We start from the raw sequence: 23377 nt of genomic DNA, 5'->3' as shown, positions 1-23377 counted from the left end.
ATTCTTTTCTCTTCCAGAACCTATTATTGACGATGTAGTATCTCATATTTTGAGACTGAGAGATAGACTTGGGTGGGAGACATTATTACCACGACGTGGATTTGTAGCTAAACCGGCAAATTTAGCTAATTTTCAGAAGATCACGTTGCCGGTATTTACCTTTTCAGTTCAAGTCGGTTTGTTTAATTTATGTATTTAGGATTCAGTTTGGAACCTGTTGAAGTTAATGAAAATTTGTCTTTGAATTTGATGTATTCTGTATTGTGGTTGTGCCACAAAATTCTAGCAAAAAAACCCAGAAGTGATGCCTTGGGTCTGGTTTTCATTAGATAGGCTGGCATGGAAGAAAGGTAACTCTAGCTAGTATTTGGTAGATGGAGAACTTTTACATATTATGTCTTTAGCTTTCTATTGCACCAGAACTTAAGGACTTGGGTGGTATAATTAAATGTTTTAAATCTTCCTTCTGCATTTGCTTCTTAAATGTTCTGCAGTATTGACTACAGTATTGACTAATGATGATAGATAGATAGATAGATCCATATCCTATCTTATTAAATAAAAGATTTCCTGTTTAGAGCTACCACTTTTGTTCTTGCACAACACTAGGTCTACTTCCTAGGCTATTGTTTCTTACAGTCTGTTTTGGACTAACAGCACTCAAAATGAGAACTATCCACCTTAATGTTTGTATTATGAATTGCTGGTGCTTCATAATTAATAATTATCAAGATCCTTAAGAGCTTTTCTGTTTATTTCCAAAGCCCAAAGATTGTGAATTCACACATTGTCCAGCTACATTGATTTTAATAAGACTTATGTGTCTTTACAATCTCAGCTTAATCAGTGTTTCTCAAACATGGGTCCTAACTGCTGTTAGAATCCCATCAGCTCTAACTAGCTGGGCCAGTGGTCAGGGATGATAGGAGTTGCAGTCCAGCAACAGCTGGGGAGCCAAGTTTCAGAAACACTGGTTAAGTTCTTCATTAATTCATTTTGATTTTCTGTTATCAGAAAGGTGCATTACAGAAAGATGATGGAGAGTTTGTATATTGTCTCATAAGAAGTAGAAATGACCCTAAAGCAGACTATGATCCATATGACCTCCAAGTAGTCTCTCCAAGTATGGCCAAACAAAGTAAAGAATATTGGACTGTTACAGCTTCATATGTATCCAAGGTAAGCAACAGGGAAAAGCCTGCATAAAAATGGCTTTTCAGCTCTCTGCCTTGCTTACTGGGCTCTTGAGAAATGCTGTCACAGACTTCACAGGCCTTGTGAGATCTCACAAGGTCTCTGACAGTTCCGCAAGATCTTGTGCCAGCTCCGAAAGGTAAGGTTGCTCATGCAGAGGCAGTTTCAGAAGGTTGTTTTGACTTTATGTGATTTACGGGCTCTCCCCCCCACAAACATAACCCCGCACAAGAAGCGATCCTACTATACAGTGGTTACCCCTCCCCACCTTCTCACTATATAGAAGGGTCTGGAAACTTCTGTTTCAGTGTATCTGAAGAAGTGTGCATGCACACGAAAGCTCATACCAAGAACTGACTTAGTTGGTCTTTAAGGTGCTACTGGAAGGAATTTTTTTTGTCTTAATTCTTGGTGTATGTTGGCTCACCTAAATAAGTAAATTCCATAAATTTAAAATCTGACAATCCCCTGTTCTACACAAAGTATGCCTTCCAAAGCAAAGGGTCTAGTTGGAATTGGTTGTGTACTGATGGCTGGATCTCCAAACTGAGTTGAGTGACATAATTGTGAGATTATCTAAAAACAAATGTTTCTGAATTGTAGAATCAATGGTCAGGTTTTCAGGCAAAATGGTAGAATTCCTGTGTGTGACATTCATATTTTTTTCATTAAGTAGATGTAAAGAAACATAAATAGTGGTAAGTTGCACTGCTCTGGTTCGCCAGAAGCGGCTTAGTCATGCTGGCCACATGACCCGGAAGCTGTACGCCGGCTCCCTCAGCCAATAAAGCGAGATGAGCGCCACAACCCCAGAGTCAGCCACGACTGGACCTAATGGTCAGAGATACCTTTACCTCTACTAATGTGTTTATAGGGTGCTGGTTAATTATAAAAAAACACATCTATAGAGGTAAGAAGGGAGAAACTTCACAGTTTAAAATAAGCAGAAGCAGTTAAATCTTTGAACTCCTGAAAGTAGTTTTGCTTTATTTTTCTAGTTTACTTCAGTGTGTGGAAAAAAAGAAATGGAAATAATACCAGTAATCGAGTGGTTGTGTGAAAGACAAATTTATTATGCATTACGAAGTATCGATACATGTTTTAATTTCAGGTAAGAGATTGTATTATATTTTCAGTACATTATAGGCTGAATCCTGGAGTGCTATTCCTCTTACAGAAGGGCTATTTCTGTTACAACACAATATCTTTGCATGTTAAGGGAGAATAGAAATTGAATGTTGTGCTTCAGTTTGCACAAATCTCTTGCACAAGGTTGCAGTCTTTTCCACAAGGTCTCAAGATGTGTGCCTGCAAAAAGCATTGCACAATTTCTCCTAATTAATCCATCCTAGGTACTTTGTAATTTGCACAGTGTTACGTAATATCTTCCAACTCTTGCACAACTGTTTATGTGTCACCAGGGGTGCCAACTTGAATAAAATATTGTGGGAGCCTAGGTATGCCCCACCCTGCATAATCGATCACATGATGCAATGCACACACACCATTTGAATGGAAATGCCCATTGTCTTTGTGGGGGCCCAGCCCCCTCAAATATTTTATTGTGGGGACCAAAGCCCCCACAGCCCCTAGGAGTTGGCTCCTATGTATGTCACTGCCAGATCTTCTTCTGTTAGTGCATCTCTTAATCCACCCCAATATAACCAGAATTATTATTATTCAAATTATTATTTCTTCCTATATGTTACTGAGGATGTTGCGAGGGGAGACCCCCTAAACCCAATAAATGAATGAATGTCAGAATCAATATTTGGAGTATTGAAGGGAAGATTCCATGCCAATGGAAAAATACAGTGGTGCCTCGCAAGACGAAATTAATTTGTTCCGCGAGTTGTGTCGTCTTGCGATTTTTTCGTCTTGCGGAGCGCGGATTCGCTGGGTATTAGCGGCTTTAAGAAAAAGGAAGCAAACTCGCAAGAGTTTTCGTCTTGCGAAGCAAGCCCATAGGGAAAATGGTCTTGCGAAGCAATGCAAAAAACGAAAAACCCTTTCGTCTTGCGCGTTTTTCGTCTAGCGAGGCATTCGTCTTGCGAGGCACCACTGTACAGGTTAAGCTTCCTTTCCAAGCCAGGACCTCACCTGGGATTGAGGTGTTAACATGATAAAAGGTGTTGACTACGCACATTTCACATCAGAGGAATCCTTGGGCCTGGGCAGACATGGGTTGCCAAGGTGACAGGGAGGGGGCAGGCTGTGCACAGGGACTATACACAATCTTGCATGCGACATTTCCCTATGCCAATTTACAAGGCCCATTCACGGTATGTAACCAATGTTAGTACTGTATTTGCTCATATTCATTCTTCCCATTGTTTCTACTATTCCTCTCTAGTATCTACTGTCTCTCTCACTGCGTAATTTGCAAGTTCCTTGGGAAAGATACCCGGGGGGGGGGGGTTGGGTTCTTTTGCTTACACTATATTAAGTTCACAATGCTGCTGCTACTGGAGTTGAGACCTTTGAGTAGGGTCTGATTTTAAATATTTAAATATTTCCTTTTTGTGATGAAATTGAAGTAAACATGTGGCTCTGTTATCTTTTTGTTGTGCAATCTTCCAGATCTCTTTCTCTACTTTTTTCTTTCTAGAAAGAGGAAATACTTTATCACCTGGAAAAGCAATGTTAAGAGATCAAAAATAGAGAACAGCAAGTAAGTGTGAACAAAATATATTAGTGTAAACAGTTTGTTAAACTAAGGCAGCCCTGTTTAGGGAAGTTTTTAATGTTTGATGTTTTATCGCTTATTATTATTATTTATTGATATTCTGTTGGGAGCTGCTCAGAGTGGCTGGGGAAACCCAGCCAAATGGGCGGAGTAGAAATAAATTATTATTATTACCTATCGTTTCTGAAATACAGTTAGCAAATAAGCTGTGCAGTGGTTTTCATTTTCTATTACTATATTAGGTAAGTCAGAAGTTCAGATTTTTGCAAAGTGTGTAGTGGCCCATTATGGTTTACAGTGGTGGGATAGGAACAGAGAAGTGTACATTACACCCCCAATGGATGTAGTTAGATGGATTTTCCTAGTGTGCCCTTGGAATAATGGGTGAGACTTATCTCGTCCATGAATCATAAACAGATGCATCTGATTGTGGCCTTGGCCACTGAAGCAGTCAGATGAAACTGTATGGCTCTGAATCCTATCCTCAATAGGGCTGTGGCTGCCAATGACTGCAGCCATTTTTTGGAGTTCCTCAGAACCTTCTTTATGTGATTTTAAATGCAGAAACTTTTTATTAACTGGTGTCATTCCCCAGCCATAAAGAAATATTGAAAAAAATGGAGGAAAATAGTTAAAGGGTTAAAAGTAACGTTGAGAAAATGAACAGGGTCTACCTTCATAGGATGGCATATACAGTCAGAGATATAAATTCCAAATTGGAGGGGAAAGGGGGGCACAATAAAGCTTGTGTGTGTGTGTGTGTGTGCGCGCACACACACACACACACACACACACACATCCATTCATCCAGTGCACACACATAATTTGGAGAATTTCTATTCTATTCCTATTGTGCCACTTAACATTTATTACTGTGAACTGAGAATCTGTATGGGTTTTATAATTAGAACTGGTTTTCTTTTTGGCAGAATGCTGTTGTATAAACGTTTGTTTCTGGCTGATGAGATATTACAAAAATGCTTGCTTTATATTCAAGCATTGTGTGAGGACGTGAGTAACACCGAGAAGCACAAATTGTCAGAAGATAAAACTATCAGTTTCATAAAGGTGAGAAGAAAATATTTTCAATGGATAGAAAAAGTGTAGGAAAAAATATTTCCACAACTTTATATATAATTACTTATATAGAAATATTTACTGTGGAAGCCAGTGAAAATCTGGAAGCCAATTAAAATGTAATATAATAAAATGAATGCATTAATGTATGGTTTCCATTTCTCAAGATTTCATCTGATAAATAATGAGGGCATTATGAACTATCAGTGTGAGAAACAATAGAATCAGATCAAATATATTAGTTTGGTTCTGGTTTATGTTCAGTTTTAACGAAAGTTCTGTTTTAGGTCTGGTTCAGGTTCAAGGTCATTAAGTCTGGAATTTGGCTTGTATCAACTGAATCAATTGCATCAGTTCAGTTTCACAGTATGTTGCATTTATGTTAAAGTGATTAATATCATGGTGATCTATGTAATTCCTAGTACATTATTTTTAAATATAATATTTATCTATTTATTGAAAGATTTAAATGTGTTTTTTCTTTTTACGATAAAGACTCCATACTTGCTTCCCTGCTTCCCAGTGATAGTTTGGTGATTCACAGACATGTAATATTAAGCCAATTTTGCAGACAGCAGCTTTCGTTAATCACCACTTAATTACATTTGTTGACAGCGCCTCGACAGATGCAAATAATCAGCCACGACACTCCCCCGGAAGTCTGATAATTGATTCAATTCTCATGCTCTGTATATTTATTGCTATGTTTTGTGGTGCATTATTGTGGGAAGTTAAGCAGAGAACTGCTGATTTAAAAGGAGTGCTATCAAAGTTGATTGCTGTGTTTACATTAAGATGAACAGAATTCCACAGATTTTTAACTATATTTTTTTTGCATTTTAGTTCTGATGCTGTCATTTCTTGCTTTTGCCCTTAAGGATTAATGAGGTGGTTCAATGGACACAGAATCTTGAATTAGTTTTAGGGCATTTTTGGTTATTCTATATATATATATATCCCCCACTTTTTTTTCTTAGATAGACATATCCCACACATACACTTTGGATGAATTTTGTGAGGAACAATACAAACAAAGTCGACAGGCACTCACTCAGCTACAAGATTTTAAGGATAAAGTAATCAAAGTAATCCGGACCTCTTTCTTAAAGGCAAGTTCTCTTTTTTTGTACTTTAATTCTGAATATTTTAATTATTGTACTGTATATCACTTCATATATATTTAATTTTATTCTCTAATAGCAAGAAAAAAGGTGTGCTTTTGGAGTTTCTTTGTATTTTTCAAGTCTTAATGTGTATTTTATTCATTTTTTAAGTGAATGACCGCTCCCCACATCAAATGGCTTTTGCATTTTTTGCGTGGTCACGCGCAGCCCCCCGGCTCCCAGTGCAGCTCCTGGTACTTTGGGCTGGCTTCATCCTCCCAAGGCTGAATACCTGGAGGTCTCCATCTACCTCAGCCAATCACCCAATCCCGCCTGGGGAGGTGTTGCTAGGGGATCGGCCAGGTAAGGGGAGGGACCACCCAGCCCACACAACAGAAGGTGAATCCTACCTGCGAAGCGTCAGTTGGCTCCAGAGCTTTTCCCATCCTGCCCTCGCTCAGTTAAGTCTTCTTTTGCAGGTTAATCTTTTCTCCACAAGTACGCAAGCGCTGCTACGTCAGGGTCGCTGTTGAAGGACTGGAAAGGAATTTTCCTGCATTGGGAGGTTTTGCCTTTCCTGTAGCAAAACGTCGTAACTTTGGCGGTTTTAGGCCTTGGGCAGAATCCTTTAGTCTATCTTCCTAAATGGGGGGGGGGCGTGAAGTGGTGACCCACGCCCCCCATGTGGCGGTGATCCCAGGGTTCCCTGTTAAAGGGGTCTTGAGCAGGGAGGCATTGGCCATACACTGAGAGGTTGTCATTGCTGTCCCCTGCGATGGCTTTGAAATGGGGGATGGGCTCTCTGCTTGAACATATGTTCTCCAGAGCCAGCCCAATCCCCACACGCTCTGGATAACCGTGATGTCTCCCAGATCCCCGGCTGGAGACTGGGAAGGATAAACGCCCAATGCCTGAGCCAAGGTCTCCCTACATCTGAAACTTAATAAAGTTGTGGCCAATTTTAATCCCATAGTACGTTGTCTTGAGCCATCATTCAGCTCGGGGGTCGCCTGGGGTTGGGGGGACTCCGACTGTCCACGCAAATGGAATTGTTTGGTGGAGAAAGGCTGTAGCTTAGTGGCAAAGTACATGCTGTACTTTTAAAAGGGCCCCAGAGTCAATACCAGGCATCGCTAGATAGAGAACTGCTGCAAGCCAGTGTAGGTAATACTGAGTAAATGTATCAATGGTAAAGTATTAAACTCCTCTTTATGGGAGGGAGTCACCTCAGCCTCCTTAAAAGAAATAGAAGTGTGACTACTGAAAAAATCATTCTTAATCCAGAAGACTTGAACAATTAAAGGCTAGTGGGAAATGGGCAAGGTGCTCAAGTTATCATCGGCATTCTTGGAAGAATGCTTATTTCAATTGGTGCTGAGCTCTGATTTTTTAATCTTTTTAAACATGTTAATATTATTTGACTATCTGTTCATTTTAGTCCCCGTTTCATTCTGTTGATGAATACTTTAGCTTGCATGGTGAGTTTTTGAAATTCGTGATTGAGCTAAATGGTTCTTAAAGAAGCATCTTATTTTATTATGAACTCTATGTATTTTGATTGTAAACTGATGTTTTAATTGGTTTTGTTTTAATTTATGCCACGTAGAAGCTTTTGTATGAAGCGACCAATCTAACAATTATACATAATGAGAAGACCAGAGGTTCACCAGATAAAAACTGCTTTTTGTTACCAGAGAAAATTCTTTCATTGGAAGCAATCCTAAATTACTAGTAGCTTAGAACAAGTATTGCAAATATTTTATCTTATAAATAGGTTATTCAGTATATAGTAATTATTTTTTCCAAATTATTTTTCCCCAAATTTTATAGATAGCTGAAATGAAGGGAGCAGAAAAGCTTTTTCTGCATTTGCCAGATGATGCCAGAAAAAAACCAAAACACTTTGAGATAGCTGGATGGCGGCACATAATGGAAGACTTTTCTAGGTTTCTTCAGCTTGTTGACAGAATGTTTCAAGAACTGCTTCGAAAATTGGTTCACAATGCTTTAAACCTTCTTTTGGAGATATTTGAAGGCTCTAATAATATGACAGTTTCAAAACTGAAGACAAATGAGGACCTTATATGGTATTTTCACCTGTTTATGATGAAAACACTTGTCCAAAATGTTTTGCTTTATTGTATTGTTCATAAGGTTCCTTTGTCATTTTCTTCTATGATTAAGCATAGTTTTGAAAGATTATGAAAAAGAATTTCTTGGAGCAAATGCTTGTTGTTGAATATGAGCAAAGAGCCAAGTATAATATTAATTCTCATAATTGTTATAATAAACACCAATTATATAGTTAACAAATAGTTAAATAATCTTTCTGATATATTTAATATGTAGTTTAATGTTTTAAGGCAGTTACCAGTATCATTCTGTATCTACTACCCTGGGCTCTTTGGGAAAAGGCAGGATAAAAGTGTATGCAATTACTTAGTAGAAATAGTTTGTCCTATATCTGTTCAAAAATAATTTAAGTTTTTCCCCCCATTTACGCAGGGCATATAAAAAAACAATTGAGAGAGCAAATAGCTTATCGAATACTGAGAATAGACATCAACAGATGTTTCAAGCCAATTATTTTGAGATATCGCAGGCATCATCACGCCATTCAGAAAAGCCTGAGCCACAAGTAGAAATCATTACTGTTAGTGATATAAGCAAGGTAAATTGTTTTCAATGAAAATCTCTTAATCTAACCCTTATGAAGGACTGAATGTAGCTACAAGATAATGCATGATTGCATTCTGTTAGATTTTTTATTCATTTATATCTTTCTTTCTTTGTTTGATTGTTAATTCATTCATGCTCCACTTTTCAAAATAAAATCACCCTAATATAGCTTATTTCAATAGAAATTAAAGCAAACTTAATACATGAGTTTTAGGTTCACGTTTCTCATAGTCTCTCCATGCCTCATGACACGCTATTTGGAAGCTATAGGCAGTTTCTTCCTAGGGTTTTTTTAATGCTTAAGGTATAATAAAATTAAGATTTTTTTTCCATGTTATATCTCATTAAGTTCTAAGCACAAGGGTTTCTTTTGAAATAGAATCACAGTGGTAAGAAATTAAGAAGCTTAATTTTAGAATGCTAATAACAACAAGAACAACAATAATAATATAGAATGGATTTTTGTTGTTGTTATTAAGTTATGAATCACCTTTTACATGTCTCAAAGTGATTTACAAACATATCATGAAAACTTTATAAAACAGTGTGAAAACAACTGGTTAGGTTAAAGAACAATATCAAATGAGCAAATGAGCAGAGATTCTTTCATCCAGCTGAAAAAAACATGTCAAAATAAAAAATGTTTTCCATTGTTTCTGGGAAATACATATATTGGGTATCTATGAAACATAGATGCCACACTGAAAACTCTGTTACGAGTTGTTATTGTGGAGCAGGCTGCTGATATTTTTGGGACTTTAGGAAGAAACTCCTGCAGAATATAGAATATAGCAACCTATTGGATATATAAGAGATAAGGTGATCTCTCAAGTAACTGGGTCTTTCGGTATATATAGGGCTTTAGAAATTAGTCCAAAAAGTATTTTCTGTGAACCCCTGAGACCTCCAGGTATAGGGCATTGTGTAAATTCAATTAATTAATTAATTAACAACAACAACAACAATAATAATAATAATTTGAAGTTGGCCTGAGAGAAGAGCCTACAAAGTGTTGTGTCCTAGTAGTAGTTTGACCCCACGAGCAACCTAGCTGCCAAGTTCTGCACTAACTGTAGCCTCTGGACCTACCTCAACAGTAACCCCTCATATTCAAGCAAGAATAAACAGATTTATAATACATTAATGCTGTGGATTATCCAATTTTGTTCCTTATTAATATATTATTTTTCTGAATATTATTATTTCTATTTTATAATTAAACACTTTTAAAATAATATTTTTCACATAATTTTTCATACTGTGCTGATTTTCCATTTGCATTTAAATGATTAAAAACTTAATAAAAATGTAAGCCATTTTTGTTTTTCTTATACAAATTTAGATACTGGAAGATGTGAAAAGGCAGCTGAGAGGAGAGGAAGAATATGTGCCAATATTTAAAATAAATATAGAGCTTAGAATTCCTTATGAAAAGGAACTTTGTCGAAAATACATCCAGGAGGAGGATGATGATTATCTTTCTGAAACCTCATTAGTACCTTTCAATGAAACATTGGAAGATGAAGATTTGAAACAATTATCTCCAAGTGACAGACAAAGCAAACATGAAGGATCGGAAAATTCTGTGCTACTACAGACAAATGCATCCAGCGATGAAAAAACCATTTTGAGTAAGAGTAACCTGAGTTCTTTGAGATTACAATTTTGAGTCTTTGAGTCTGCATGAGCACAGATGCGCAACTCAGAATCATATTAGATATACCATCTCTCCAAGATCTAACTGTTGAGTCAGTGGACTTAGCCATGCTTCCTCTTGTCCCACTGCTTTCCCCATGGGGAAAACCACTCTTTAGTGTTCAATTGGAACAAACTGCTCTTTGAGTTTTATCCAGATGTTTGCTCCAATTTAGCACTGAAGAGCATGGGAAATGATCAGGGCAAGGAAAACAACTTCTTGGACCTGTGCTTTCTAGACATGGGACAAGCAGTAATGTGGACGGGCCCAGTGACAAGTGACATTAGCTCTGCAGCTATCACACCATGTTTATGTAGGAGATGGATAGAGGATTAAATCTGTAGATTACAATTTAAACCTATCCCACATGTGTGAGAAATACAGGTTGTAAGGCTGTGAAGCCTTTAGCAGAGTAAAACACTTAGAGGCCTGTTCTTATGTTGCAATCCTCTGCAGCTTTCTAGGAAGAGGCACATGGAGAAATTCCCAGGAATGTTTCTGCAGGGAGAGGCAGGTATTGCAGCCCTGAGTTGTGTTAAGTTGTGGGTAAACATATCAGACGACACAGCGATTCTTCAAACAGCTCTTGTTTATTCACAGGCCAGGACAGAACTGAACTGAAGGGCTCAGTCAGCCTGCTTATATAGAGCTCCAGTACCACGTTACTGTAACAACTTTCTAAAACTATCCAATCACTGAACGTCACTTTCGATCCTTCATTTGCATAACTATCTACAGTATCCCCCTGCTAGCCCAGGGTGAGAACTTCAGTACATAACAAGCTGCATAAAACTTTATAGGTCAAAAGCAGCACTTCAAATTGAGCCCAGAAATTAATTGGAAGCCACTGTAGTTGTGCCAGAATTGACATTATCTACTCAGATTGTCTTGCCCCAGTCAGAAAGCTGGTTATTGGATTCTGCACTAGCTGCAGTTTCTCAACCATCTTCAAAAGTAGTACCTGCCACATTCCATAATGTATGGTTGTGTCAACATTTTCCTTTATGTTGGTATCAGCAACCTTTGGATTCTCCTCACTTTAGTGGCTATACGAACTTCACTATTATTATTTAGATCTGAACAATGCCTTCAGGTTGGGTAAAAGGCATGGGAGGATGGGATATTTAGCTTGTACTCCCCCCCTCTTTTTTTTAGATGTAACACAAAGTACTTTTTTCATATAAAACTCAATAACATAAATAAATGAATGAATGCATAGCACATTGCACCATTCTAACCTAGATGTTACAAGAACGTTGACAACAGATGTTAGGCTACCCCTGACCAGATAGGGTTGCAGTTGGGTCACCAGCCAAAGTGGATGCAAGGCGCACTGCCCCGCTGAGGCCACTTGTGCCTCAAGAAAAAGTAACAAACCCAGAAGTGCCTCCAAGCTGTGCACTTGCTCCTTCAGGACAGGGTGAATCCTGCCAGTCCAATGTAGGATGCTACCCACTAACAGCTGCTCATTATCTGGATTATGTTTCAGTTTATTGGCTTTCACCTTATCCATTACAGGAGCCAGGCACTGGCATAGCATATCCACTGCCACTCTTGCCATTGTAAAGGAGAAATAGAGCTGTGGATCACCCCAGTTAGCAGTTTCATGCAGATGTTAAATAGCACGGGGGTTATAAATAACCTCAGTGGCACCCCACATTGGAGGCTCCATGGGGCCAAACATCTCCCTAGCACCTTCTGCTGGAAATAGCCATCCAAGTATTATTATAAATTATTATTAAGTAGTACTGGAACTACCACAAAGTGGAACTGCTCACCCCCAACCTGGACAGCGATCCCAGAAACAAGGATGCCAAGTTGAATAAAGTATTGGGGGGCGGGCAGAGGTAAGTCCCACACTGCATAATCAATCACATGATGTGGCATGCACAAACCGTTGGAATGGCAATGTCTCTTTATTACGGTCCAGAGACCCAAGAAATCATTACAAATCAATACACAATTCATACAGCCTACCTCCAGGTTAAACAAGCATTTTGTTTAGAATATAGGGCTCATTTGTTCTTGCAACCACCAATAAAAACTTTGCCACTGCTAACGTTCTAGCATTTGTCCGGTCTTCCAGTAGGAACCTGACATAGTGAGCCTCTGATTTTCCTGGGAAAGGTACCAGCAAGGGTAGTATCAGTTCAGCCCTGCCTGCTCATATTTTGCACAATGCAACAAAATGTGTTTTATGGAATCGATGTCTTGAGCACACAAGCAAAGTCTGTCCTGATAGGGAACTCCTCTCAACCTGCCATCCAATACTGCAGAGGGAAAGACATTTAGTCTGGCTTTGGTGAAAAATATATATATTATTAGGATGGGGCCGAAGGGACCTTGGCTCCTAGGAGTTGACTCCTATGCCCAGAAATATACAAAAGAGTTCAAAAGAACCAAGATGGCTATTGCTCTTTGGGTGGGATTCTGTTTCATACTGGCAAATTATGGTTGACCAGACTTTTTGCGATAAGAAAGGTGATGGAGAAATGTACTGGAAATTGTCGGACAGTGCTTGTTTTGACACTTCCCTGAAAACCAAATCAATGTTCATTAGATAGCTAACACCATCTAATTTCCCTGCACACAAATCAAGATCAATGCTCAATGAGCAGGTCACCTGGAAGCACCTGGGGGCACACTCCCCCATCTCTCCTAACAAAGGATGGACCAAGCCGGTTTTTATTGCAAAGCTGTTATTAAACTCCAATTTAAATGGATCCAAATAACATGTTTTGAAATGATTGTTTTAAGAATTCAGTAGAAAACGTTTCCTTTTAGGAAAGTGATGACATCCAAAGATTGATATTTTCAATGGCTTGATTTTTTTCCAAGTGTTTGCTTTTCTTTCTGGATTAGGTAGAACACACTCTTCTAAATCCAATGTGGAACCACTGAAATATAAAAGGTATGTCTAATCATAGGAGTCTTGTTTTACAGATCATATATTGTGCTGACTCTGCAGAAGGGATACATATTTATTTTAGTGGTTTTACAATTTGAGATGGTTACTGATGACCTGAATGGGTTGGGGTAATGTCTCTCATCACATGATGGATGCGGGAGAGCAAAGAACTCTGGGAGGCAAGCATAGTCCCCTCAGTTTTTTCTCTCATATTGTTTTTGTCCTGGCTCTCCCTGATCTCTTATTTCAGTTAAGTTTTCCTATTTTCAGGTATTCTTTGCTTACTTATTTTTCTGATGCTTGAATGCTATTAACCCACCTGATCAGAACTCCATAAAACCCTTTCGGAATATCGGAGAAGGGCTCTTCTTGAACAATATGGGATGGGGTACGGGGAATGCTGTGAGGAAAGGAGAAAACAGAGAGCTTTTTTTCCTGTGAACTTCCATAATATTATTTGTATTAGAATCCAATACTAATATTAGGTGACTCTTTCTCTTGCACACACACCCTGATAGGCCTACACTTTAGATTTTAAGCTCTTTGCTGTTTTATATTTAACATTTTCTGAAGACCTTTTGCCAATAAAGAGGAAATTCATTGTTTTCTTATCTAGCTCTCCAGCATTCGCTACAGATTTTTATCTAGCTCCTAATAGAAGAGAGTTTTCAATGCAGTTCCAAGGAATTGTGGATGCACTAGAAAACATTATTGGTAAGTAATCTCACTCAAACAATGCAGTGCTATGTATAATTTTTACTATTTAATTAACATATAGTTTGCACTGATGAAGCAGAGAAAAGGAATAAATTGCCTGTTCTCACAGTGAAGGAATGTAGGAAGTGGGGTCCCCCACACATCTCTATTGGGACCAGTGCTTTTCTTAGCTTGTTCATAAGTTACTGGAGATAAGAGTGAGTAGTGAGGTCCAGTTTCCTGATGACACCACATTGTTGAGGATGGTAAAGACAAAAAGCAATTGCAAGAAGCCGCAAAAGGATGTCTTCAAACTTGGTGAAATTAAAATTTTATTTTTTATTTAAAATCGTTATATCTCTCTCTCCCTGTTTCATAAGAGTTTATTAAAATAATCTGAATTGGTATTTCTGTTACTGTTGCAAAGTGTTTCTGTTGTTAGCCCAAGTTTCAAATATAGATTAATCTGTGGGGAGTGGGGTTGCTGGTTTATATTTATTAAGAATTCATACTCCATGTCCAGGGCTAGTTTCTGAGTTTATAAATACTATTGTATTATCTTTTATTAGATCAAGTTCTGCCATTTTCTCAAGATGCCCAGCTGTCGATCTTCACAACTCAATCTTTACATAAAATAATGCAACCTTCTATGGATCCTGAACCAGGACAGCATTTATCAACATGGCCAAACTGTGATCTCATTCTAGGAACAGATCCAGATTATCGAAGCAAAGTATGTTTTTATGTTCCAGGGGATAGTGTGTAAAGACAAAATCACATATAATCAGAACAAACCTGGAACTACCCCTGTGTGACCACCCCTGCTTTTCTGAAGCTGGTGTGCCAAGCAGGGCTTGCTGCTCATGGAAGGCAGAGAGCATTTAAGCTTTCAGCTTTGCTTACTGGGCTCTGGGAAGGTTGCATAGGATCCTCCCAGAGCCTGTGTGAAGCCTTCCTAGAGCCTGGTAAAGAAAGTGGAGCGCTTAAAAGCTCTTTGTGTGGCCAGGTGGAGTAGGTTTCTTTGTGTGGCCAGGTGGAGTAGGTTTTGACTTGGATAAATTTTCTCCAGCTTTGCTAAAGGACTAATGTCCAAACACTAGAGTGCTTTCTTAAATAGTGAGGTGAGATTGCTGGAGACAATGACAAAAGGGAAAATGTGTAATTTCTTTAGTTGTTCTTTTTGAAACTGATTTATGTAGCATGCAGAGGGCGCTGTTTTAATCTCATAGTGCATATTCCTGCAGCCTTAATCCTGCCTCCTGGATACTGCAAGCAGTTAGGAGCTCAAGAAGGGCAAATGCGTCCTATTCTTACCCTTCTCCTACAAACTCATACTCAGTTGCTTTCAACATTATGTAACTCCTGGAGGTCAGATCTGTTTAGCCTGTTTGGGGCATTGCTTTCTTCTTATGTTAATCTAATAACAAATACACCTGGCAGAATACCCCCAGTGCCCAGAAACTACATTGTATTGCTAGCTCCATTTTCCTGCTTCAATTATAGACATGATATGGCATTAGAAGAATTAATATGATATTGCCACAAATCCAGCCCACATATGTCTTATTCTGACAGCTGAGAAATATATTGGTATTTGGTGAATATAAAGCCAATTTGCAACTAGTAATGCAAATAAATATGCACAAAAATTCAAATGGTGGTTGATTTTCTACTCGTCACTCAGAGGACCTGGTTTCCAAAATGTTCCAGTAGCAATAGATGATTCATTTTATTGGATTATGTGTGCACTAGCTAAAATACAGTTAAATACAGATTTGCAACCATGCTGTTTCAGTAATGTATTGCTATCTGGCTGTGTTTAAATGATTTAGCACTGAGTATGAGCTTCAATGAGCCCAAGGAAGGCATTGGGCTCACATACTCTTTCTTTTCCTCAAACAGCAAAGAGGAGGACTTTACCAGAGTTTAGCATGTTTTAAGGAATCTCAGAATAGCATTACATTTGAATCAGCTACCTGGGCTTTCTTGATCATTACAGTATCGTTTCTGCATCATTAAAACCTTTTGGCTTAGAATAATGTGCCTTTGACTTCTAAGTTTGTCATTTATTTCCTGTTTTACTCTGCAGATTTTGAACCTTCTGTCTCTTCAGAGTTGTTCACTGGGCCGAGTAGAATCTTACAGCAGAAACTTTTTAAATTATTGCAATATGGTTGATAAAGCAAAAAATACAACTGACGCTATATTTTCACTAAATAGAGAAATCTCTACAGCAGAGTTCAGAAACATTCTGGAAAACTATACTGTTGATATAAAGGAGATTGTATGTATGGTTACTGAAAAGAACATCCGTATGTTTAAGGTCCAGAGTTTCAACTTTCAAAAGGATTGCCTCCCATTTTTTGAAGCTCTCATTAGTATAATTCTTAGCTGCTTTTATGAAGTAATGGATGCAAAGAATGTACATCTTGTAGAAGTAAGTGTTTCAGTTTCTCATTCAATAAACTTTTAGGATAAATGCCTTATATGAAAAAAAAATTCCACTGCCACCAGTGCAAAACAAAATTTTGCAAAATAGCTATGCCAGTCATAGAAAAGACTGAGAAATATTTGGAAAGGTAGGATATAAGTGTGTGTGTGTATAGAAGAGATGCCCAGCCAGAATGTCTTCTGTACAGCCTCCTTCTGCCCCAGTACCATCACAGATGTAAGCAAATCTCACGGGGAACCACTACCTTCTCACCTTGGGGGAGCTACCTGGCTTCAGTCTCTTTGCTAGTGCAGGTGTTGGGGGAGATTGGATTGGAGATGAAGCTACTCTAATATTACCTAGTTAGAAGATACTATTCATTATTTGTTATTGCCCCTTATACGCTAACCCAAGGAATCACTTTCTAAAACCCTTTATGTTCAAGGAAGCAGTCTTTCCCGATAGAGCAGGTTTAGTGGTTACTGAATGACTCCAATGCATTAGTGACTCAGAAAGTACCTCTTTCTGCACTGGCAGCAGGGAATCTTAGGAAGATAGAATTGGACAAAATAGCCATGAACTGTAAGGGGAATTCAGAGGTCTAAATCTGAAGTACACTTTGTGTAGTAGTAGAGGCTCCCTGGTGGTAGTCTCACCAGAAATTGAGGATTCTGTTTGTTTTAGTAGATGCCTTGATTTATATTTAGTATTTGAAATTGCTTGTGTTTCTGTGCTTTTGTCATGGCCTTCAGCTAGCACAATAAACTTACTGAACTCAGTATTACCTAGCAGGTTGGTGAGATTCAGCAACTTGTTGCAGCAGGCTAAAGTGGAAAGGTGAGCATAAAAAGGAAAGTACTGAACAGCTAGTCAGAAGTCTAGTAACAATATAGAGCTAGTGCACAAAGTACTACTGCTCAGTATGCTAAGAAGACAATTATGTCATACTCAGATCCATTACTTTTGAGAGCTCAATTCCCTGTCCTTTATGCCTGTGATGGGATAATGAGCTGCTTGTGCGTAACAGCTTGATCCCTCTGGGGTTTGGCTGGTCACCCAAACCTAGGCACTAACGGAGCCCTCCAAAGCATGACTCCGTCAGTCGCTGGTAGCATCCGACAGTGGGCGTCTACGGAACTTACTCCAACATAAAAGTTGTTTGACGGACATGCGCCTCCTGGACTCTCTGCGTGACAGCTTCCAGCGAGGGGTGGGGGTTGCTAAAGGGGGTCTTGTTACCTCCTCACTGTTCTCACTAGAAGTATCCCAGAGTCTCTCCCCCGATTCCCTTTCCGCTGGAACTCCTGCTCTCCCCCTACTGGTTCCTTCTTCTGCTGTAGAGTCTCTCCTATTCTCCTGGAGCCTCTCCACCACCTGTCCCTCCGATGGCAGTTCCCTGACAATGCCCCAATTGAGATTGTCGACTTCTTAGATAGATCTATACTTAAACACTCATATGAATGAATGACTGAATGAATGAATATTCTGCAGCCTATTGGCTTCCAGAACCATTTGAGACAGAACACCTTAATGATTAGTTGCATTTTAACATTTTAATTTCATTTATTTAATGTTGTTTATGTTCTAGCAGTGTACATTGCCTTGATTTTTCATGATATAATAGTTATATAAATGCTTCAATAGATAAATATACTGTCTGCTACCAGGAAAGTGTCTTTGGATTTGCTTGTGGCAAATCCCTTTCCTTTCTTGAAACACTCACCCCCTACTCACAAACCTCTGGGTCCTGCTGCATAGTGAGAACCACTGTTCTGGAGATATTTTTTTTATATTTGGGGGGGGGTATATATATAGTTACATGCCACGCCAATCTCTGTCAAGTGGTAGCAATATTCAAGGAGGTAGCAATATTCAAGGACTCACCCAGGGTCATTTTCCTGTTGTGAATTCAGGGCATGGAGAAGGCTGTAGCATTTTAAGATATAGGCCTTATTTTACACCTATATACACCTGGATCTACATGGAGAGGAAGAGAGTCCACACCATTACATCTCCAGAGTGTCTCTCCTTGTTTCTCTCATACCTTCAGCCATCTTGAGTGCAGAGTAGCCAGCCATGCTCCCCAGTCTCTGGCTTGCAGCTTCTCCAGTCAGCAGCCAAGATGGTTTTACCCACTTCCTCCTTTTTCTTCCCAGCAGTCTAACAATATATTCAAATGTTTTATTAATATGTCATTGCATTTAGGTCATCAGGACAGCAGTTGCAAAGCTGAGCAAAGAACTACTGACAGTGGATGGATTCATTGAACATTTGCTATATCTACAACAAATTTCTGAAGAATTACCAAAAATAAAGATTCAGTATAACAGTCTTTCTGAGCTCTACTTCATTGCAAAAGACTATGACATCTTTCTTCCACTTCAGCAACTTGCTCTCTATCAGACTGTTGTGCGAACACTCCAGAATCTTCAGTCAACTATCCTTATTTGTGAAAAAATGAAGGATGATTATGTTATAAAGTTCAATGAAGGATTGGCAGAATATATTGACAATCTTCAGGCTGAACTGAGGGAATACAAAAACAAAGTAAGTAAGTTACTAGTGAACTATAATTTTTACCTTGTTTATAGTTGCAGAGGAATGAGACCAAAGCGTAGGAGCACTTAATTTCCCTGTTAGCTTTGACTGCATTTTTGTTTTCGGAGGTAGGTGTTGGTAAAATGAGAAACTAATTAAATTAGACTGTGCCTGATGTAAAATATATTAAGTTAAACAGAGATGTGATGGAAAAGAATCTTTGGAAGTGGACCTGCCTCTAGCAAATGGTAATATGGAAGCTGTGTGATGGACAGCTGCTTTAATTATACCTCAAAATTTTCAAAGTTCTCCCAAACCAGACTTAGAAACAAGCTTCAGCAGCTCATTAGAATCCAACTCAAAGTCAAGGTGGACCCCCAATTTGGCTAAGATTTTTATCCAAGATGTATGAAAATTCCTGGCTGCCCTCTCTCCACAGCATTCTTGGGATTGCTTTATCATTTATTTTGTGTTTTAGGTACGAAACCCTGTCCTTCTCCTCAGTGAAACCTTGCCTAAGATGGCTAATGAGATTATTGAAAGCCTAATAGAAGAAGCAGCTGATATTAGTGAGAAAATACTGAACTATGCAAATTACCAGACTGTTTTTGACAGTTCAGTTACTGAGATGAAATCTGCTTCCTTGGAAAAGATGTCACATGGAGCTCAGTCTGGAGACTGTCAGAGAGCAACTGTTGAGCTCTCTGAAATTGAAAGTGAGCTAGTATTGCGTAAATTGTTGTGGGATTCAAGGCAGGAATGGGCTAGGCTTTTCTTTAAGTGGAAACATATGATTTTTTGGAACCTTGATGTGGATTTAATTCAAAGAGATGTTAACAGATTCATGCAGATTGTACAGATTCTGGAAAAAGGTAAGAAAAAATAATAATTACAGTAGTTATGAATTAATTGAAATAAAAATGGTTTCTTTAGATATTAAAAACTTGGTTTTGAAATGGAATAATGACAACTTTGGCTTTATTTCGGCTATGGAGGTTTATCAACAAAAGGCTAAATTGCCTAGTGTTTTCACTGTGTTAGATTATTTTAACAAGAGATAGATAATGATGACATAGCAGTGTTCTGAACAAAGAGAACAAATCATATTGTACTTGCTCAAATGTCTCCCTTGGTCAGTTCATTGTGCCAAACTTCAGCCTGCTTTTTAAAGGAATGATTATTTGTGAGAGAGATAAACCTAACTGTATGTACTTCTTGATTGTCATGACTATATCAAATATTAGTAATAATGATAATAATAATAATAATAATAATAATAATACCTTTATTGTCATTGTACAACCTGTGTACAATGAAATTAAACAAGCCGCCTCCCCAAACACTCAGTCTCGTTGCACTCTGTGTGCTTATCAAACAACACACCACCTCGCAAGTCAATTGCGCTATGTTATTTTCCATTCAACAACCTAACAGCCCTCAGAGAGAAGCTATTTTTTAGCCTGTTGGTATGGCTAATTATACTTCTATATGTCCTGCCCGAGGGTAGGAGATTAAAGAGGTGATGGCCGGGGTGTGAGTCATCCCTGAGAATTTTTCTTACTCTCCTAAGGCAATTCAGAATATGGATGCCACCAGGGGTGCCTACTTGCCCCCCACATTGATAGTGCATGGTCACATGATGTGTCACATGATGTGCCATGTGACACCATCCAGTGTGTGCCATTTCTGTGCTTGCTTGTCTGAAACCCCACCTGGCTCCTGGGCTGCAGCTAGAACAAGTGAAGCAAAGATTGCCTGCACTCATCCCAGCTGCCACCTGGTTCCTGGGCTCCCGAGTCGCCAGGCTGCAAATGGGACGAGTAGAGCAGAAATCTCCCGTGTTCGTCCCAGCTGCCGCCTTGCTCCTGGGCTGCTGGATGGAAGTTGGGGCTGAGGCTAGGGTGAGTGGAGGGTGCCTTGGGTGGTGGGGGGATAGCAGCCCCTTCAATATTGGGGGGTGCTGCCCCCTGCTGAAAAATATTGGGGGAGCTGAAGCCCCCTCTGCCCCCTAAACTCAGCACTACTGGATGCCACATTCCTTGTAAATAGAAAATAATTCAGAATTTTATTTGGGAAATTAGACTAGCTTTAATATGAAGGCAACCATGAAAAAAGACCGGAAAAAGCTTGCAAAAGAAAGGAATATTTTTTGAAATAAACTTCTTTATGAAAAGTGTTTTGATGTGTCCATAATATTTTCATATTTTGAAGGCTTGCCAGAAAATACTATTTTACCAGCTATGAAGAAATCATTGTATGAGTTCAAGGAATTTTTGCCTATCGTTATAGCTTTACGGAATCCCTGTCTTCAGTCGCGGCATTGGGAAACAATACAGAATATTGTTAAGCAGACAATTAATGGGGATAAAAGACTGACCCTGGATAAGATTCTGGAATTCAATGTAATTGCATGATTTATAAGTACCATTTATTATGCTGTAGAATACCCCCCCCCTTCCCATCCTCTAGGTTTTGTAGTCTCTTGGGCATTTTTTCAAGTTTTACAGTTTAGATTTATCTATTTCATTTTAAAGTGGCTAGAGAACTAGCATATTTGTCTTGCTCATATTTGTTGGAATCAGTTCTGTTGGTCTCTTCTTAGATATATGGTTCAGGTCACTGGATATATGAAATGGAGCCAAAAAGCTTTGAGAAACTGCATGTTTCCGAGGCTTCTAATTAAGCCTCTTTACGTGGTCATTGCATGCCCAGCCGCAGAGTCCCTGCCGCCCAGGGATGCTGGCTAACAAGGGGATGTGAATAAATGGACACCACAACTGTCTGGAATTAAAAAAGCCACAACTTGGTTGATTTCAGAAGTAGCCATTGTCATAATTAGATACAAGATGAGGCCATGCTGGACTTTCAGGTTGTGGCCAGGTGCCAGACTTTTCTGTGCAAAAGTCAGAATTTTGTGTTGGTTGTACATTTTGAATAATTTCTCTTTTTACTTTGCGCACGTAGCAAGTGTGATTCCATCATTTGAATGATAGTAGCATGGCAGGGGACATAACTGTGAAGCCACAGGAATCAAACTACCATTACATTCTATCTAGAACACAGGAATTCCTGTTCTCCTGCTTTTGGTGAACTGTGTATAATGTACCATAGCGGTATACGAATAAATTTTATCAGGAGAAATCATGGAGGTGGCAATGATACGGATACTGCATTAGCCTCAAGTCAAACAGGGAATATTGAAAATTACTTTCTTTGTGAATACATTTTCTGAATATATATAACAGTTATTCATTTAACAATACCAGCAGACAAAAATGTTTCTAATTTTTAAACTTTTAGATGTTTCAGTATAGAAAAGAAATAAATGAGGTATCTGTAACAGCGTCCAATGAAGCAACTCTTGAAGCGATGCTGAAAAGGATAATTGACATTTGGTCCAAAACTGAATTTCATTTATCTCAATATCACACTGAAACGTCAAATACTTTGATTATTTCATCTGCTGAAGATATAATTGCTTTGTTAGAAGATTCTCAAGTGACAATTTCAACAATTAAAGGTTCTTGTTTCATTGGACCAATTAAGGTAAATCTTACTAGACCCATTTCACATTTTTTAAATTATGTATGGTTTTTAATCTATATAAAATTTGTTCATCTATATTTTCCTCCTCCTCTATCGTTTACATTTCTTTTGCATTCTGTCTCCAAAAAATGGTCATGACACTCCATGTGTGGCCCGCTTTACATATAATTGTTACCAGTTGAAGACCAATGCTTTAAATAATTACGGTTCTTAATTAATTAATTAAAAAATTATACTGCTTGTCATGCAAGTATCTTCTAGAGGTGTAAAAGAGTAAAAAATACAAAACAAATACAAAATATACAATAATATTAAAATCAGAAGGCAATCTGTAGTCAGATCAATTTAAAACCACAAAGGTAGGCATCATGAACCAGCAAGATCCAAGAGAAATAAAAGAAACTTTCAGCATGTGTTGGAACTGTAACAGTGTTAACTCATGCCTTATTTCTGGGTGGAAGGCTTTTCTGGATTTTACGTACCACTGCATAAAAGGCTGTCTTCCTCATTGTTGACAGACCTGCAGCTTGTGGCACAACTAGGAGGGTCTCTGAAGACGATAGCAATGTGAACTCAGGTCTATATGGTTTCAGGTAACCTGGTCCTGAGCTGTTTAGGCAGAGCTTTTTTTCAGGGGGAACTCCCCAGAACTCAGTTCTGGCACCTTTCTAGTGTATTCCAGAACCTCTCAGGTGGGTGCCATTGCCATTCTAAGAGAAAGAGGGAGGCACCTCTTTTTCTAGAAAAACAGCACTGTGTTTAGGGACTTTTACATTAATATCTCACTTGCTGGATCATCACCTTGTCGTGGTGAGTGGGCTTG

General features: G+C 38.7%; 1 protein-coding gene across 10 annotated transcripts in view; it reads left to right on the top strand.

Annotated features, from left to right (window-relative positions):
- The window catches only part of DNAH14 (dynein axonemal heavy chain 14), a 132102-nt gene that overhangs the window by 8257 nt on the left and 100468 nt on the right, over nucleotides 1-23377 (top strand). For 8 of the 10 annotated variants that reach the window (XR_014562721.1, XR_014562722.1, XR_014562723.1 and 5 more), the window contains exons 6-22: nucleotides 18-151; nucleotides 1015-1179; nucleotides 2193-2305; nucleotides 3803-3865; nucleotides 4810-4948; nucleotides 5935-6066; nucleotides 7891-8147; nucleotides 8566-8731; nucleotides 10082-10370; nucleotides 13298-13346; nucleotides 13960-14057; nucleotides 14609-14772; nucleotides 16129-16476; nucleotides 18676-19017; nucleotides 19487-19880; nucleotides 21220-21410; nucleotides 22309-22554. Coding sequence is in view for 6 of the 10 variants with exons in the window: in XM_083732931.1 (XP_083589057.1) it covers nucleotides 18-151; nucleotides 1015-1179; nucleotides 2193-2305; nucleotides 3803-3865; nucleotides 4810-4948; nucleotides 5935-6066; nucleotides 7891-8147; nucleotides 8566-8731; nucleotides 10082-10370; nucleotides 13298-13346; nucleotides 13960-14057; nucleotides 14609-14772; nucleotides 16129-16476; nucleotides 18676-19017; nucleotides 19487-19880; nucleotides 21220-21410; nucleotides 22309-22554 (3290 nt within the window). In the remaining 4 variants the exon portion in view is untranslated. Of the gene's footprint in view, nucleotides 1-17; nucleotides 152-1014; nucleotides 1180-2192; nucleotides 2306-3802; nucleotides 3866-4809; nucleotides 4949-5934; nucleotides 6071-7890; nucleotides 8148-8565; nucleotides 8732-10081; nucleotides 10371-13297; nucleotides 13347-13959; nucleotides 14058-14608; nucleotides 14773-16128; nucleotides 16477-18675; nucleotides 19018-19486; nucleotides 19881-21219; nucleotides 21411-22308; nucleotides 22555-23377 lie in introns of all 10 variants that reach the window. The other 2 variants (XM_083732930.1, XM_083732929.1) reach the window with 2 other exon arrangements.

This window comes from Podarcis gaigeae (assembly GCF_964106915.1).
Source record: "Podarcis gaigeae genome assembly, chromosome: 3".
NCBI classification, from domain to species: domain Eukaryota; kingdom Metazoa; phylum Chordata; class Lepidosauria; order Squamata; family Lacertidae; genus Podarcis; species Podarcis gaigeae.
The sequence above is the reverse complement of the archived record's forward strand: the minus strand, read 5'-3'. Positions and strand labels throughout refer to the sequence as shown.